General features: G+C 44.7%; 2 protein-coding genes across 6 annotated transcripts in view; both read right to left on the reverse strand.

Moving 5' to 3' along the window:
* The window catches only part of sfxn5a (sideroflexin 5a), a 25,846-nt gene extending 24,759 nt beyond the window's left edge, over positions 1-1,087 (reverse strand). The window contains exon 1 of one of the 2 annotated variants that reach the window (XM_063184096.1): positions 738-1,087. In XM_063184096.1, coding sequence (XP_063040166.1) covers positions 738-788 — 51 coding nt within the window. In that variant the 5' untranslated portion in view covers positions 789-1,087. The other variant, XM_063184098.1, reaches the window with a different exon arrangement.
* A 485-nt stretch (positions 1,088-1,572) lies between these two features.
* Positions 1,573-17,874, reverse strand: part of rab11fip5a (RAB11 family interacting protein 5a (class I)) — a 34,260-nt gene continuing 17,958 nt past the window's right edge. The window contains exons 5-8 of one of the 4 annotated variants that reach the window (XM_063184092.1): positions 10,310-13,927; positions 8,957-9,077; positions 7,652-7,888; positions 1,573-6,959 (exon numbers count right to left, since the gene is read on the reverse strand). In XM_063184092.1, the coding sequence (XP_063040162.1) occupies positions 6,945-6,959; positions 7,652-7,888; positions 8,957-9,077; positions 10,310-13,927 (3,991 nt within the window). In that variant the 3' untranslated portion in view covers positions 1,573-6,944. Of the gene's footprint in view, positions 6,960-7,630; positions 7,889-8,956; positions 9,078-10,309; positions 13,928-17,874 lie in introns of those variants that run through there. The other 3 variants (XM_063184091.1, XM_063184093.1, XM_063184094.1) reach the window with 3 other exon arrangements.

Raw genomic sequence — 17,874 nt, forward strand, 5'->3', positions numbered from 1 at the left:
ACTAAAATGAGCATTATTAAAAGTGAAATGCATAGCAACTAGTAACTAACCGATGAGTGACATTAATGGTCAATTGAACAGAGTTTGTATGGGCCTGAATTATATCCACTGTTGCTTGTAGGCTATCATATTAGATCCGCTGCTTGCTTTTAACAAGGTTTTTAACATGGTAGCCAGTAGGCTACCTACCACCTTGTCAACACCACAAATCAGTAGTTTTCTAATGCTATTAACAATTAGCATATTGGGCCTCTAAGACTTGAGTTACGTTTTATAAAACAGGATTCACACAGCGACTTATTGGTTTGTGAATCAGGTAGACGCACACACATTTCCAAAGTAGCCTAAAGGTCGTGCGAATCTTTTCCGATAGAGGTCGCTGCTTCAACAGGCGCGCCTGGTCTAGAGGCAACAACATTGTTTTTCAGTTTTGTTTTTTCAGAGCATTGAGATAAGACACGCCTTCTTTTTCTTAGCCTTTTGGATTTTCACAACCAACACTGCCATGCTTCAAAACATTGTTTCTGTGGCGCATTACCTAGGCTATGCAACCTATACAGCGTGCAAGTTGTAGCCTATTCGGGTAGAACTAAAACTTGCAGTGTAAATCTAGTCGAAATAGGCTACGGATCTGTCACTTTGCTGCTATCCTTTTTGGAGGATAATCATCCTGAATGCTTTGGATATCAGCAGTTTTCTCCCCAGGCGAAGTCCAAGTTTTGGTTCGGGCTGTTTACCTGATTGAAACGAGACTCTCCGAGTCTAAAAGGCGGATACTCCTCTGGCATTTTCTGGAATGGTTTAGGCCTACTCACAAATTAGCTAATTGTCTAAATAAATGCAAATCCAGCTGTGGATATCTCGTTGCATTGAATTTAAGCTGAAACTAGTCTATCTCGCCTCGTCAATCTGCGAGACCCTTGACCACCCGTGGAGTTGCTTTTTCAAAGCATTATGGGTGTCGTAGTCTTCATGGAAGTGGTTCCATTAACCAAATACTGCAGGTAGAGCTGCTTGATTATTTGTAGCCTCAAAGGTCAATTTTGTTTTGGTTCTCTTGCTCAGTCTCGGACGCGTTAACCCGGAAGGTATCTATCCTGCAGCTGATGTGTCAATTCAACATGACCTCGGCATTTTCTGAGGCCAAATAGACAAGATCGCCCACATTTCATTATCATCAGACATGGTTACAGTGCAGGTAGTAGGCTAGGCTGTAGCCTAAATGACAAGTTGTGCAGTCCAACAGAAGTGTGGCAATCGCTCATATAGTTATAGTAATACTATATTGTTATACTATTAGTAATACCAAGAGTTATAATAGGCCAAATAATATCACCACCACAACCATTATAATCATTGAGATCCTCCATGAAACAAAAATATATAGGCCTATAGGGCCTACTCTAATACAATATAGGCTACAGTATTTCTCCTGCATAAATAACATTCACTATTCTGTCAGATTTTACGCGCTGTCTCTAGAGACAGAGACAGAGGGGTCGTGGCACTTTGTGTGTGTGTGTGTACACTATTTGAATCTCCTGAAGTTGAGCACACAGGAAAAAAAAACACTTGACATATTTTCATCTTTATTTCGAAAGTGAAAAGGGTTTATTTTATTGTACAGACACTTTGTGTGGGAGTTGCATTCAAACAGATCATTACACACAGTGTTTGACCCAAAACATCATCAGAGAGAGCAGACTCCACTGCTACTCCACTGCCACTCCCTCCCACCCAGTACAGCACAGTATTTGTGCCAAGTGGTGCATGTCTGTCGCCCAAATCGACCATTTCACAAATGCACGTCCCATTCATCTCCTGCTTTAGACAGGCTTGAATAACCAATCTGTTCATTAATTTAAACATTTCAAAATAGTCCAAATGAAGTGAAAACGCAAAAGGGGCAGACTTTAGGCTTACCACAATTCAGCGAGTAATATCCACGTCATTTGAAGTAAATTAAAGTAGACTAAATCAAAACACAGCATGTCCTTCTAAAATAGTGCCTTGACCTTAGACCAAAGCAGGAACTTGTTTGGCTTTTCTATGTTGAAATTTCCACACAAGCTCAAAATGTATTGGCTGAACTGTTGATCAATTGGTTCTGTTCATATTGAATCATACATACATTTCTTCTTTTACATTGTTTTCAACAGTAGATAACTTTGATCATAAAGAATCATTGGATTAAAAACTGTGCCACTATGAAGACCTTTGAGACCATTTAAGACGCACAAAAAAAGATGAAAACAAAATAAAAAAATCAAATACAAAAGTTATCTTTTATTCGGTTTGTGTATATAGCAGATCAAAGTACTCATCCTACACATCTGTCCACAGCCTGTCAGAGTAGACTCGTTTTGTGTCCATGTACAGTATCTGTGTGAGTGTGTGTGTGTATCCGTGTGAGTGTGTGCGTGCGTACTGATTGATAAACCCGTTCAGCCTCCATGGAGATGGAGGGGTGTTACTGTACAACCAGAAGAGCGATACATTCTACCACAAAGGCTGATAAGTATGAGCTACATCCAATAAGGATACATGACTTCAGTCAGTCGCTGATATTCATCCGTACCCTTGCATTGTTCATCATGAGTTTACATCGTTTTATGTGTTTACAGACATCCTAAAGTTTACGGCGGCCTGTCTGTATGCCTTAAGAGGTAAAACTAAATGTAGCAGAGATTGAAAGCGATGTCAGAAATCGGAACTAACAAGATCGGGTGATAAAAAACTAAATAATTATTAAAGAGCGATGATTTGTGGAGAGTTAGTTTTGGCAATCAATGATTTAGCTTGAACAATGGCTTTGTTAACATCCACACTGATTCTTTTGTGAACAGTGTACTTTTTCTTTGTCACCGATTTAATACAAAAAGAACTTCCGTTCATCAACCACACTTAGTACCTAGACCTATTACCCTTCAAACGTCGCACTACTTCGAGGAAAATGAGATCCATCATCAGAAACACTCCAGTCGCTACAACATTCAGAACACGGACACAGCCGGAACCTTGTTCCTTACAGTACTTGTTCCTTACAGTACTTTTTCTGCCATCAGGAAGCATCTGGACAATCAGGATATGAAAGCATACTTCAGCTCTACACTACACAACTATACTCCTCTTTGCATATATTTATTTGCAAAATGAATATTAGCTTCATTTTACATTAAATCGGCACACGCCAAAAATACTCCTTGTAAAACAGAATTTATTAGTTCATGTACAAATAAGCAATACCTATGTGATCTCTTACCGACAAATATGTGCAAAACAAAAGAACTGAACAAAAAGCTGAAAGCAACTCCCAAAATACATGTAAATATGTTTATTAATTAAATTTTAGGCTTAGAACTGTGCACTCAACTCTTTAAAACACCAAAACCAAACAAACACAAAGTTTGACACACAATGAGCAAAAAGAAATTGAAATCTAATGTGTACTCACTGAATATATATATAAAATCTGATGTGACTCCATTTTAAAAGCTGTAAACTTTTCCATCCTCAACCTGAACAACCCATGGGCCACCGTACTACAATCAAACAACCGATACAATCCAGTGAAACTAGAAACATTATTTGGAAAATAAAAAGGGAAGACGGTATTTATTTTATTATTACTTTCATTAGTGCTAGTTCACATGTAATACATATTAAATGATTACTGAGACGCGTAAGACTGAATTCTTCTAGCTGAGTGGTAGGCCTGTGCAAATAGGAATTAGGTGCTTGCTACAGGAAGGCAGGCTTCCAAAGCTTGGCCTCAGTCACCGTGTTCGTGACAGCGCAAAAACAATCAAAACCTCGCAAATGTATGCAACGCATATGCACACAACGCATTCCTAACCAGAATACAATCTGATTTTCAGTCCATGTGTGTGCTACAATGCACATGCCCACCATGACACAGTTCTAACCAGACTCATTGCAACTTTCAGTGCGCAGGTGCATTGCATTGATTTCATTGACTTTGCTCATTTTTGGTCCAGCACAAATGTGGTGATTGGCCCCTCAGTGGGGACATGTTCACGAGCATCACCACCACACAGCAGGTGGCCAGTGAGAGACTACGACGCCACTAACTCACAACAGCCAAGCCACAGTTAGTTGACACTTTGCCCACACGGTGGTGCTTTGTAAAGGCCCCAAACACTACAAGCCAAGAGTGGCCTTTTATTATGACATACTGTAACTCCAGGAAAAGTACATTCTTGTGATCTCCTACTGGGTCATTTATTATTCATCTTCGGAGGACCAGCTGAACACGATTGGCTGTCCACAATACAGCACAGCCTAGCTGTCCAATCAGATCTTGGCCTCGGCCTGCTCGTCAGTGCAGTGAGGCGGGACAATTACGGCAGACCTCTACCACACAGCTCTAGGAGCTATAACATTAGACTAGTATCAAGAGAAGCATGGATTAACATTGAACATAAAAAACAAGCATCATCTGTACACAACTGCATTTTAAGAGTCATTTCAAGGTGATGACTGATCACACAAACCCCCACACTGCGCTAGGCCCCCCCCCCCCCCAATCAAGCATTTCTTTAATAATAAAGCATCTATTTGGTATTTCGGTCATTCACTTCATTATTAGTAAAAGATGTTGTGTTGTCTCTCCTCTTTCTAAGGCTTTTTCTTTTGTTGTTTTTCACTCCCCCCTTTGACTTGTGTGTGTCTCGGAAAACCTTGTAACAGTCGAGGGACGGGCTTTTGTTTTGAGGGGTCTACCACAAGCCTCGTCCCAAATTCTGCTGAAAAATTTGCAGTATTATACCATCTGCTGTGAGGTGCCGAACGAGTGGTGGGCTGAGAAACAGACGGTAACAAGTAAATACAGTAAGGCAGCAGTTGGCATTTTTCTTTTCACAGAGGCGTGGGTTCCCCATAGTGCCCAACTCTGGTTGAAACCTGGTCGGGTTTACATAGCTACTGGGCCCCATATCACCAGTAATGAGCAACCTGCATTCATTAGCGACTACAATCCAGGGCTGTGCTTCTGCGTTCGAAAGCGTAGTAGTTGTTAGCCAGTTAGCAACTTAGTAGGTTGTCAATGGGGAATCGCATTGCAAACAGCAAAGTAGCCAACATAAGTTAGCAACTACGGTTTCAAGAAATGCAGTCCAGTGCCACATATTCCAAACTACCTGGTTTTACCCGTCCAATGCAACCAGGTGATTGCCCTCAGGCCCGCTGACAGGGGGGGACAAACGGGAATGTTGTCCCTGGACCCCGCAGATACGGGGCCCTGAATTGGGTCCCCATTACATTGTATGTATTGGGTAGGGGGCCCTTTCAGATGACTTTGCCCTGGGCCCAGCGAAAGCTGTCTGCGGCCCTGCTTGCCCTAATCACCTGGCCTCCACATGCCACCATGGCCGTTAAAGAGTTAATCAGGGCAAATCAGCTGGTTGACCTGGACATGGAGAGCCAAGTCATTTAACATACGTGGTACAGGATTGTAAACCTATGAATTCAGGTTGCCCATCATTGCCAATCGCCCAGCCTGGCCAAACCAAACCTATTGTCGGAACACAGTCTGGGAGCGACAAGACAAGCAGACAGACAGCAGAGGGCGCTGTTGCAGAGAGTCCAGTCAGGCCAGAAAATTAAGCATGGAAAGAAGAAATGGAGAAGGCAGGCAATAAGGAAGTATGGCGCAGAGCAAGAGGGGGAAGGGGGGGAGTGTAGGGGTAGAGGGGGTGTCTAAAGAGGCACAGAGAGCGAATGCAGAGATATGGGGCAGAGATAGGAAAAGGAATAGGGGAGTATCTAAAGCAAAGGGGTGTGGGGGAAGCAAATACAGACACATTAGCAGGGGCAGGGGGGAACAGGAGTGTTAAGTGCCAGCAGGTTCGATTCTTCCTCTGCTTTAAGCGTGGAGGAGCAGCAATTTAAATGAATGCATTCCCGAGTCGAGAATGAATGCATTCATTCTCACACACACAGCAGACAGACAGACATAGACACACATATAGAAATCAATAAATCACACACTGTCATCCTGACCCTTATCGCCAGGGCCAGAGCAGCAAGTGGAGCTTGTGTGTGTGTGTGTGTGTGTGTGTGTGTGTGTGATGACACATGGCTTGGCAATATGACAGCTTTTGGAAAACAAGCGTGATTGATTCGTTTTTTTTTGTGTTTTTTTTTAAAGATGGCAGAGGGCACTTTCCCCAATCACCCAAATCACCTGGCTTGTTGAGAATATGTGTGTTCTGTTATGTCTTTCAGAGGGTTTGTATGCACATGTAAGTTATGAGACCCTGGTTTTGGTTTACAGCTGCGAGAGTGAAGCCCCATGGAGAGAAAGTTTTTGAGACGGACCAATCAGAGGCAGGCAGAGACAAAAAAATGCTCCAATCAAAAAGGTCAGGCTGATACAGAATTCAACCAATTAGAAAACAAACAAAAGAGGGTGGGCACACTTAAACCCACTCCCCTTTCTTGGCTACAATCCCATATTACATGTAGTATACTCCCTCACTTGTGTTACCTGACGGACCTGCAACAACACCCTCTACCCTCTCACCAACCCTCCTCCCTATATGCCAGCAAGTGTGTGAGTACATGTGAGTACACCAACTCAATAACCTCCCGGCTGTGCCCATTTATTTATGTGTGTGTGTGTGTGTGTGTGTGTGTGTGTGTGTGTGTGTGTGTGTGTGTGTGTGTGTGTGTGTCTGTGTGTGTGTGTGTGCGTGTGCATGTGAAGGCTAAGGAGCAAAGCTCTATGCAAAAGTATGCCAACTTTTGTGACAGCAGTGCAGCAAACACTACCCAGGACGCGTGTTGTGGTGGTGGTGACGGTAAGTGGTGGTGTTTTCGAAGAGAAGTTTTCGGATGGACACTTCATCAGGCAGACATCGGGCTGCAAACGTCAGAGAAGGGAGGGGGCGGGATGTCGGGTCGGATCGGATCGAGAGTCTTTTTCATGTGTGTGTATCCTGTTTGGAAGGGGAGGGGGAACAATTTAGTTTCTTCATACGTTTTACTTTCTTTCCTTTTTTCTTTCTTTGGTTTTGCTCCTTACTCCTCCATTTTTTTAACCCTCCACCATCTTCATTTAATTTCAGTTTGGAGGAACACAAACATAAAACAGTAGAGGACTACATCGTACCATTCGGCACCCTCCTCCTCCTCCTTCTCCTCCTCCTCCTCCTCCTCCTTCTCCTTCTCCTATTCCTCCTCCTCCTCCTCCTCTAACCTTCTAACCCTCCACCACCTTCATTCCATTTCAGTTTGGAGGAATACAAACAATCAACAGTAGAGGACTACATCGTACCATTCGGCACCATCGTTCTCCTACTCCTCTTCCTCCTTCTCCTCCAACTTTGTAACCCTCCACCACCTTTTCATTTAATTTCAGTTTGGAGGAATACAAACGAAAAACAGTAGACTACATTGTACCATTGGGCACCCTCCTCCTCCTCCTTCTCCTCCAACCTTCATCCTCCATTCTAATCCTCCACTTCGGTCATTTAATTTCAGTTTGGAGGAATATTAACAAAAAACATTAGAGGACTACATAGTGCCATTCAGCACCCACCTCCTCCTCCTTCTCCTCCTCCTTCTCCTCCTCCTCCTCCTCCTCCTCCTCCTCCAACCTTCAAGTTGTTCATTTGAGTGTTTTCCGCACCTGCAGCAGCGTAGGTTTCTCGTCCATGATGCGGACGAGCAGCCGGTCGATGTAGTCCTCCAGGTCGCGGATCAGGAGGCGGGTCTTGCGCAGCTCCGCCTCCCGCTTCTCCAGGAGGGTGCCGCGTCGCTCGAACTCCGCCCGCTCGCGCTGCAGGTCCGACTCCCGCTGAAGCAGCAGCGAGACCAGCTCACTGTGGTTCAGGTGGTAGTAGGAGCCCCCGCCCTCCACCAGGCTCTGTCAGTGATTCACGTCACATTAAAAAAAACACATGGAAAAAAACAAACACGCATTTAATATATTACGTAAAAGTAATTTATGTAGTACGAGCCGCCCCCTTTTACCAGGTTCGGAAGTGGCAAGATGAAAAAGAAGAAAAACAAACAAAAAGAAACATCATCGCGTGATGTGCATTCAGGGAGAATATGACATGTCTCATCATCTTATAGTGCATTCATGTGGTCTTCCGAAGTAGATATTATCTAGTTGCGAAGTGGTATTTACAAGTGCGTTGCGTTCATGTGCTTTTTTGTTGTTGTTCACAAATTAAAGATGGCAGACCAGAGTGAGACTCGAGACAGTTTTTTTACTAAAACGATTTAAGACTGTTGTTCATCAGCTACAGCAAGCAAATGAATGAGGAAGTCAGAAGGTAAAAATGCTGAATAGTTTCTGACATTGTCATTTACCATAACTGTCTTAACATACCGAATGCTGATTTTTGAGTATTTTAACTTAGCGGTTGCCATGGTGAGGGTAGAGCCAGCTGTTGTGTACGTCATCCCGTAAACTCGTTTATCAAAAAATTCTACGAGTTGTCCAGTGGTAAGTACCAGAAGCGGCGGCGTTCATGTGTGCTTTGAATGTCGGTGTTTGGTATTTACGATAATTACGAGACCACATGAACGCACAATAAATGACATCAGATGGAAAGACCGCTGCAATTGAAAAATTCTGGCTTTACAATCAACTATTATTAAAAAAAGCACTCTTGTAATGTACAGTGCTTAAAACTGCTACACTAATTAAGTAATTACATATACCAATGTGTGGCATATGTGTGTGTGTGTGTGTGCGAGTGTGTACTCTACTTAAAAAAAAAAAAAACTAACCCAACTTAGCATCTGCACTTATTGTTTTTCAGTGTATTTTATATCTGCTAGTGATGTTGGCTATGATTATGTCCTCGATTCATTGCCGCTTTGGTTAAAAAGCCTCTGCCAAATGCAATGTAATGTAATGTATACATCTTCACACATTACATGTGTAAACAATAGAAGTAGTCATCTGCAGGAGGAGCATTACCTTCTTTTCCCCGTCCTGATTGCGGCCTGGGTGGATTGTGGATTTGAGCTTCTCCAGTACAGATCGGCTCTCTGATTTCCTCTCCTCTCCCGGCGGCGTCAGGGGCTTCACAGGATGTGGACTAGCACACCAATAGACGGACAGACACACAGACAAATGGACAAGACAGACAGACAGGGTAATGACAGAAAAAGGGGGAACATATCGTAAAGTAAATATTAATTGAATTCAGGCTCAATTTCAAAACATTCAATCCAAAACATCTCCTCCCAAGAGATTGTACTGACGAAGTGTGAGCGCAGCATGTTGTGTTATCCAAAACAACATCCACCACCACACATGTCCACATACATTTCCTTGCTTACCTTTGACACACACACACACACACACACACACACACACACACACACACGCACACGCACACGCACACGCACACGGAAGTGGTGGCAGTGTGTTTGGGGGCCCCAGTTGGTATATGGGACCCAAGAGAGTATGGATGGAAAGGGGGCAATAATCATCTCTTCAGCCCTGCTTTCACCTGCTAATTGGGCTGAGCCTGCTGTTCCCCTCCAGCCACCAGCAGCACACGTAGGAGTGGTCGCTGTGTGTGCGTGCGTGCATGCATGCGTGCGTGCGTGCGTGCGTGCGTGCGTGCGTGCGTGCTTACAGATCTAAGCAAACACATACTGTACATATAATGTGTGGTGGGAAACAACAAAATTGACAGACAGATAAAGAAAAACTTCCTTTGCAAAACGAGACATCCATTTAAAGTAATTCAGTCATTTTGCATTCTAGGCAATAAAAATAGTAGACATTTGTTTTTAAGTTAAAACACATAGTTAAATAAGTGAAGTGAACAAACCCATGCCTGAAATTTCGTGTAAAATAGAAATCTGTGAAATGGAAGACCTAATTTTGCAAAAGAAATCGTTGGGTCAGCCACTCTTATTTAGCCCACACCAAAAACAGAGAAGGAATGACAGAATGTACAGTCATCAGAACAAAAAACAACATCACCCAGAAATCCAGCAGAGAGAATAATTCTGAAGAAAACACAATATGCAATCCCAAAACATCTACAATAGAACGAGTACATCTACTGTACCACCAAAAGTGTTCCTAAAAAAGGTAAACACACCACCAATGAAATCAGACCAATGGAAAGCAGCACAATGAGGACAGGAGACGGAAGGAAGGAAATGGCTTTGCAGTAGAAAGAGCAGTGGTCACAGAGGTTGAGAAGAAAGTGCACACATGAAAGCTTTCCCCCAGAGTGGCAGTTAAAAAAATAATAAAAATAAACACCTGTGGTGGCATCAACACCTCTAACACACTACCATGCGGCCTCACCTGGCAATCTGATTGGATGCCTGCTGATTCTCCTGGGGAAAGACTGCCTGCGGTGCACCAATCATATCACTGGCAATGGGTGAGGGGGCGGCATAAGGTGAGGTTACCAGAGCAGGGGGAGTAGCGGAGAAAGGCAAGGGAAAGGGGTCTGCAGCAGGGGTAGAGGCAGCTAGGGGCGAGAGAGACTGCGTGGCATGTTTGAGGGTCAATTTAAGGTCTTTTCTCACGGTTGGCACAGCCTCCATTTTCCATGCATTGGATTGGCCGCTGCTAAACAAAGGTGCTACAGCGTGGGGGAAGTTTTCACCGTCTGTACTCAAGACTCGAGCGTTTTCTGATAGATTAGGCAGTGACTCTTTATTGTCCGCCTCAAGAGGCATGTCTGTTTGAGGGCAATGAGAGTGCAAATGTGTAAACACAAAGTCCTGAGATATGGATGATGAGGGTGGCGTTTCATTGCACATGCCTTCAATAAGGTCAGGCTGTGATTGGTCAGACCAGGGACTGCCTACCTGGCCGGATACAGACCATCGGTGGGCACGATTAGGATCAAAGGCCATTGGGCTAAAACAAGATGAAGTTGAGACCCAACCGTTGTTTAATCGTGAGGGCCCTGCTTTAGACATTTCCTTATTTTCTCCTGTAGTACCAGATACTGCCAACTTGTCAAAGTTGGCCCAGTCAACTGGGAAAGCGATCAACTCTTGAACTCCACTTTGCATAGAAAAAGCAGACGCAGAGTCTGAAGATGTTGGAAATGCATCAACTCCTTCATCAACTAAAGGATTCATCTCCCCATCTCTGGCTGCTGGGACCTCTTGCAATAGTGCAGACTTTGGCATCTCTCTCGGAGTCAGGTCAGAATTTGGCACCACCCCGTCTGTGAAGTCATAATTTGGCATTGGTTCAGTGATCGGATCACATGCTACCATGGCTTCTACTGAAGGCCAGTGTTCTGACATGACCTTGTCTTTCCAAAGGTCATCTGGTAAGAGGTCGTCTTTCTCTGTGATGTTTGCCATGAAGTCATCTATCGGTTTCAACGGTGATGAAGAGTGACCCGAGACGACTTCTTGGGTCATGCAGTCAGTCTGCACTGAAAGGACTTCCTGGGTGGTAACATTAGTGGGCGAAGACAGTGGAGAGCTCATGCTTTTTGGTAGTGTAGGCGGACTAGTCAGCACAGACAATGCTGAAAAGTCCAACTGCGATGTACTATCTTCTCCGGAGTTGTGAATTTGCTCATTTTTTATACAGTGGTCTTCTGAGGGCCTAGTTTTTACAGCGAGATCATAAGCCGCAATGAGTTGTTCCATGGGGTCCTTTTCTGTTATTAAGGGAAGGGAGCGCTGGGAACAAAGAGACACATGGCGTTGCTGAGAGTTGCAGGAGTGGTAATTCTCCGATTCAGCACTTTCGAACAGGAGGCTGTTGAAAAGCTGAGTAGACTGAGGCACGTGCAGAAGATCTTTAATGGGGCCGGCACGACTGTCGTGACCAGACGCGTAAGCACTGCCTGAGTTAAGGCTGAAAAAGGCATTGCTAACGCTACTGTCGTCATCAGAGAGTACGCTCACATAAGCATCTGTATCCATGCTGGCAAAGGGGCAAACACCATTATTAGCTTTAGCATCTACGCTAAGTGAAGTTGGCCAGTTAGCAGCACTATCAAAGAGATTTTGATGTTGAGCATCCAATGTGCCTGTATAGTCACTGGTTGGTAAATTCTTGTCTTTTGAGAGCATATCTTGTAAAACTCCCATGTGACTGGAGGGGAGCTTAGTGTCTGTTGGTACAGTCCAATCACCGGTGAAGCGTGACTCTGGAGAGATGAGCGTTTCACTGGGCGAGGAGGCCATGACACACACGAGTGATCCAGAAAAAGGGCTTTCTGTCCCAAGGACATAGTCCAAAACATGGCTGCCACCATTGGGTCCAGCTGTGCTCAGCGGCTCTGTTGTGCCCCCTGAAGAAAAGGGTGCCACATCCCCTCCCCATAAACTCTCAAACTCACTATGAACTGCAGAGGAACTGGTGGCCTGTTTTGATGATGTGTCCGAGTGATCGAAGAAGACATGATCAGCCTCAGCCACGGGGAGTTTGGAGTCATATTCCTTCATTTCTGCATCATTTGCTACATTCCTGTCCAGTTCTCCATCTTGCTCTTGCTTAAGGTCTTCCTGCGACATGTTCAGAGAAACGGGCAAGGGGTCATCATCATCTGGGTGGTTCTCCAGCTCCCGGCCTGGAGAGGCAGATACAATGGTAGAGGCTTCCAGTGTGTCATCTGAGCTGGCCTCGCTGTAAGCAGACATCCTCTGCTGCTGTGCAGGACGAGACACCTCCCCCTGCTGCACGGGAGGATACACCTCCCTCACCTCTGCAGCGGCACTCAGAGGAAGCCCTGCTGCTGATGAAGAGTGACCCGAAACAACTTCTTGTGTCATGCAGTCAGTCTGCACTGAAAGGACTTCCTGGGTGGTAACATTAGTGGGCGAAGGCTGTGGTGGACTAGAGACCTCCCTCACCTCTGCAGCGGTGGCACTCAGAGGAAGCCCTGCTACAAGGTCAGCCTCCTCCCTCGCACCCTCGCTGTACGCAGACATCCTCTGCTGTGCAGGAGGAGACACCTCCACCTCCCTCACCTCTGCAACGGCACTCAGAGGAGGAAGCCCTGCTACAAGTACAAGGTCAGCCTCCTCCCTCCTCGCACGGAAATCGATCTCAAGAGACGAAAGGGCTGACTCTAGTCCTGTGGGCTCAGGGACAGCCTTTTCAGGAGGAGGTCCAGACGACATTTCAGGAGACTGGTCTGCTGTTGTTGGCCAGGAGGGGGCAGAGACAGCCAGCTGTGTCTTTGACCCGTGAGGAATCTTTTGAATGGAGGAGGTTTCATTTAGGCCTGTTTCTGTATGGCTCTGCATGTCCGTCTGCTCACTCAACAATCGTGGCTGGGGGGAGGCTTCATTTAGGCCTGTTTCTGTATGGCTCTGCATGTCTGTTTGGTCGCTCAACAATCGTGGATGGGGGCAGGCTAACTTGTGCAACTCATTGAACTCAATGTAAACATCCTGAGGTAGAGAGGTCTGTGATATGTTAGGGCTTAGCTGTGAGATACCTAGGAGTTTAACACCGTTAGTCACACCATTAGTGTCTTGGTAAATGTTGTTCACTGTTTGAAGGTCTCCTCCAGGCTTCCCTGGCTGAGCTCCAACAAAGTCAGTCATGAAAGGGTTAAAGAACACTCCTTCCTGTGACACAACAGTCACTTCCTGTGTCAGGGTTACGTCATTACCATCACCTAGAGCGTTATCTTCCGTGCCATGGCACTCTTGTCCATTGGAGGAATCAAAAATCGACATGGTGGTGGGTACGGAGCTGGAGAAACAGGGCATAGAAGGCAAGTTAGGGGTTAGTGCAGCATCGCCATTGTAAATGTCTTGGTAGAAAGGGTTTTGCTGGAGAGCGGAAAGGAAAGGATTGGCAGTTGAGAGTGGTGGTGAAGAACTGAAAGGGTTAGTGTGGTGAAGCGGAGTGAGCTGAGAGAGATCGGGTGATGGGGAAGGTGATGGGTTGAAGATGGTGTCGAAGACAGGATCACTCTCAGACACCAAGTGGCTGGAAAGGAACACATATGCACACATACATACATACACACACACACACACACACACAAGCAAGAAAATACACACACACGCGCACACGCGCGCACACACACACACACACACACACACACACACACACACACACACACACACACACACACACACACACACACACACACACACACACACACACACACACACACACACACACACACACACACACACACACACACACACACACACACACACACACACATTAGAGAGTCCACCCTGATAGAACCAAAAACAGACCACACAGAAAAAGAAACACAACCTGGGAGCCTTTTTGACATGAAGTTTTACAGTACAATTTCTTGGACTAAAAAACAAGCCAAGATCCCAAAGTACACTTGTCAATTAGTAACTCCTTCTGTAAATAAGACTTAAACTGCAGTATTTAGTGTCTGAGGCTCAGGGTTAAATTCAGCCTCATTAAGTCTGTCTAGACTACACAAAACCAACTACACCGACAGCACTTGACAAAATGAGGTTATTTTCAAAATAAACATCTGTGTCCCTGTAAAACGCCAGTGTTGTCAGAATAATGGCACGCCCTTGACAATATCGCCCGATGATGGCATGGTGTACAATATTCCCATAACTCAATGGCATTGTTTACTGAAGGGAACATAAATCAGCAATCTATAATGTGAAGCATGGATTAATGTTAAGTGATCTGCATGTCCTGATCATGAATTTGCCATGTGGACATGGATGAAATGCACACAACAAACTGAACATTAACGCCATCATTAGTGAAGTCAATTTAAGCATTAGTAGGAGTTTCCATTTAGCCAGTCTTGCCATTCATTGATTAGTTATTGCACCTCATGACTGGTTATGCAGTGTTAAGGTGCTTTTTTAAAGGAAGTGGCCATTCACACCGAGAGCTCAGCAGAGAAGAAAAATAAGTCAGCATCCTGTTGTGTTTCCTGATTAAACGAGGGGCTTTATTTCCAACCTGATGGCATTTAGTCAGCAGTTCTCAATCTGATCCAGTTTAGCGTACAGCAACCCACGCCACCACAAGACTCGCTACAAAACATCACGCCTCAAGAGTGACTTGTGCTATGAACATGTCTTTAGTTGGGGGGTTAACTAGGCCAACTTCTGACCAAATCATGTCTGTCTTTCAGGCTAACTGTCAAAGCATTTAAGGAAGATTATCCAGAGACGGCAGAGAATACTCTGTGTAAATCAACTAATCAAATAACACCCACTTACAGTTAACCAATAGTAGTTGTCACTCTGAAGTAATGATGCCATTTTCATGGATCGTCCCATTATTAGGGGAAACATTTTTCAATCTCTAGAAAGCTAAACAGATGATTTAACACCGACTCAAGGAAAAAAAAATTCCAGATGAACTGGAACCACTCGCCTGTTTATGATAAAACAAGCTGGAAACCCCCGATACACTAAGACAGAGACCAATACACAACACATGCCAGTCAACTAACAGCCAACAACTTGCCCCCCAGTTCCCACATCTACAAACAAAACTCTGGTCTATTTTTAACCTTGTTAAAAGTATAGTTAAATAATGAGTAAATCTGGAAACACTACAGACAAACACTGAGTAGCCTTAATCATTTTGCATTTTCATGCTACTATGTGAAATGGCACACAGACACATGGCATTACGATGTAAATTGAACACACACAAACGCGCACACACATACCAGTACAGGAGCACCCAGTGGAGTGACTGAGTTTGTGTGTGTGTGTGTGTGTGTGTGTTAGCACCAGAGTGGCAGAACAGTGCGTGAAGTGTGACCTCTTCTATTGTCTATTTTTAAAACTCCCCGTAAGTCGAAAAGCGATGACGCCCACGGCACACCCAAACACACCCACATGCTTCTCTGTCAGTCATGCATACCCCACGCATGCAAAACAGACAAAGGTGATTTCCCCGTGACACCAATTAATAGAGAGTTGTTATACCACATGAAACGGCACACACACCTACAATGACAAGAATGACACAGCAGTTAAGTACCTACTACGTACATCATTCATTTGAAGCTGCCAAGAGAGCACACCCCAAGGATATCACAGTAGTTCGTTATGGGGCATTTTTTGAAGCAGTATATAGATTTACTGTGAGGTTACATAACCAGAGTATGGCCTGGTGTACGTCCCACACTATCTACTAGCACACACACACACACACACAAATCATTTCCCTGAGAAAACCCCCAGCGAACGGATGCTGAGCACCTGTGAAAAACGATACAGTAAACATGCGGCCAAAATCATAAAAGCCAGCCAGCCAGCCAGTGAGAGAGAGAGAGAGAGAGAGAGAGAGAGAGAGAGAGAGAGAGAGAGCAATGGATAGGGGGGATAGAGAGAGGGATATGGAGGGAGGGAGCGAGAGAGAAGCTGAGCCAGTCCTCTCTCTATTAAATAGAGAGAGGACAAGAGACGAGAGCGCATGAACGGATGGAGGCAGAAAGTGTACGATCGCAAGACTTTACAAACACAATTCCCGCCTGGCTGCCAGGGCACCACCCCTCTGCAATGCAGATGCAGCTGAAACCAGATGCCGGACCCAGAGTACGCTAGCTAGCCATCACACCACCACACAGAGGACCCCAGGCAGGCAGCTAACTGCATCAGAAATAAGTCTGTACTGACAAGCTAGCAAGCTAAGGCTAACTCTCATGCTGGCTCAGCATGGATCCATGCCTTAGCACGGGGTCAGCTCTATGTTCCCACAGCCCATTGGTCCCACAGCTTATTCCGGCTGCTCCATGTTCCCACATTTTTAAGAAATTATTCAAATATAGGACCCATGTTCTACAACTCCATGTTCCCACATCTCAGAGTAAAGTAAGACAATATGCCTTTGAAACATAGGGCCTAAATGTTAATGAATTCCTAGAAACATGAAGCAGCAGGAATATGCGGTGGGACCAATGGGCTGTGGGACCAATGGGCTGAAAAATAATATTAAAAATCTTGGTGATGTGGGACCAATGGGCTGGCCTTCACTAGGTCCCTTGAAAATACAACTTAATTTTATTGCAAATGTAATTTCTAACATTTCTCTACAAAACATATTGTATTTCACATGAAACTGCATGACATTAAAATTATGTCGGGGGCCAGATACGACAGCCTAAAGGGCCATAAACGGTCCTCAAGTCATAGGTTCCCCACCCGTGCCTTAGCTGGTAGCAACTCCCGTGTTCATACAGCTTATTGTCAATTCATCACATGTCCCTATACATGACATTTCTCTAGAATGGGCGTTATCGCAATTGAGAGTAGAATGCGATACAAATTAAAGTTTACAATGGGAACACAAGACTGTGGATACATAGGGCCTAATTGTACGGAGAAGCTTTGAAATGTGGTCATATGCATAGCATAGGACTGTGGTGGGAAGATGCACATAGGGCTGTGAGAACACAGGACCGCGAGAACCCTTCACCATGCTAATGCTAATCTGAATGGCCTCACTAGCCCCACTGTGCATGGATGCCGCTAAGGGGGGGAAGGCCCAAGCACTGACAGCACTGACGGGGGCCCTTAAGGGGAACCAAAATTTGTATCTTTCATGTATCTTTCATGGGGAACACTGAACAAGTTAAATGTATGGTATTAAATATTTGGTTGTTGAATTTACACAAATATGCTTGTACAGCTGGGAGATATATACAACATGAATGCTGTGTCACAAAGCAAAAATGACCAAACTGACCATTTGGATAGATGCGAAGGACACGAAACTTTCCTTTATAAACTGGGCAAGCAAAGCTGTTTGTCACACACCAACAGTTATTGAATCACATTCAATAAATCTCACCAAAAACCCAACTAAGCGAGCTTCGCTATTATGAGCACTTTTGGGTCTTCCAGCGATCATCATCAACTTGACAATTGACTCTTGATGATGGTGCTTAGAAGTCAGTGAAT

Source organism: Engraulis encrasicolus, chromosome 19 (assembly GCF_034702125.1).
Source record: "Engraulis encrasicolus isolate BLACKSEA-1 chromosome 19, IST_EnEncr_1.0, whole genome shotgun sequence".
Taxonomy (NCBI): domain Eukaryota; kingdom Metazoa; phylum Chordata; class Actinopteri; order Clupeiformes; family Engraulidae; genus Engraulis; species Engraulis encrasicolus.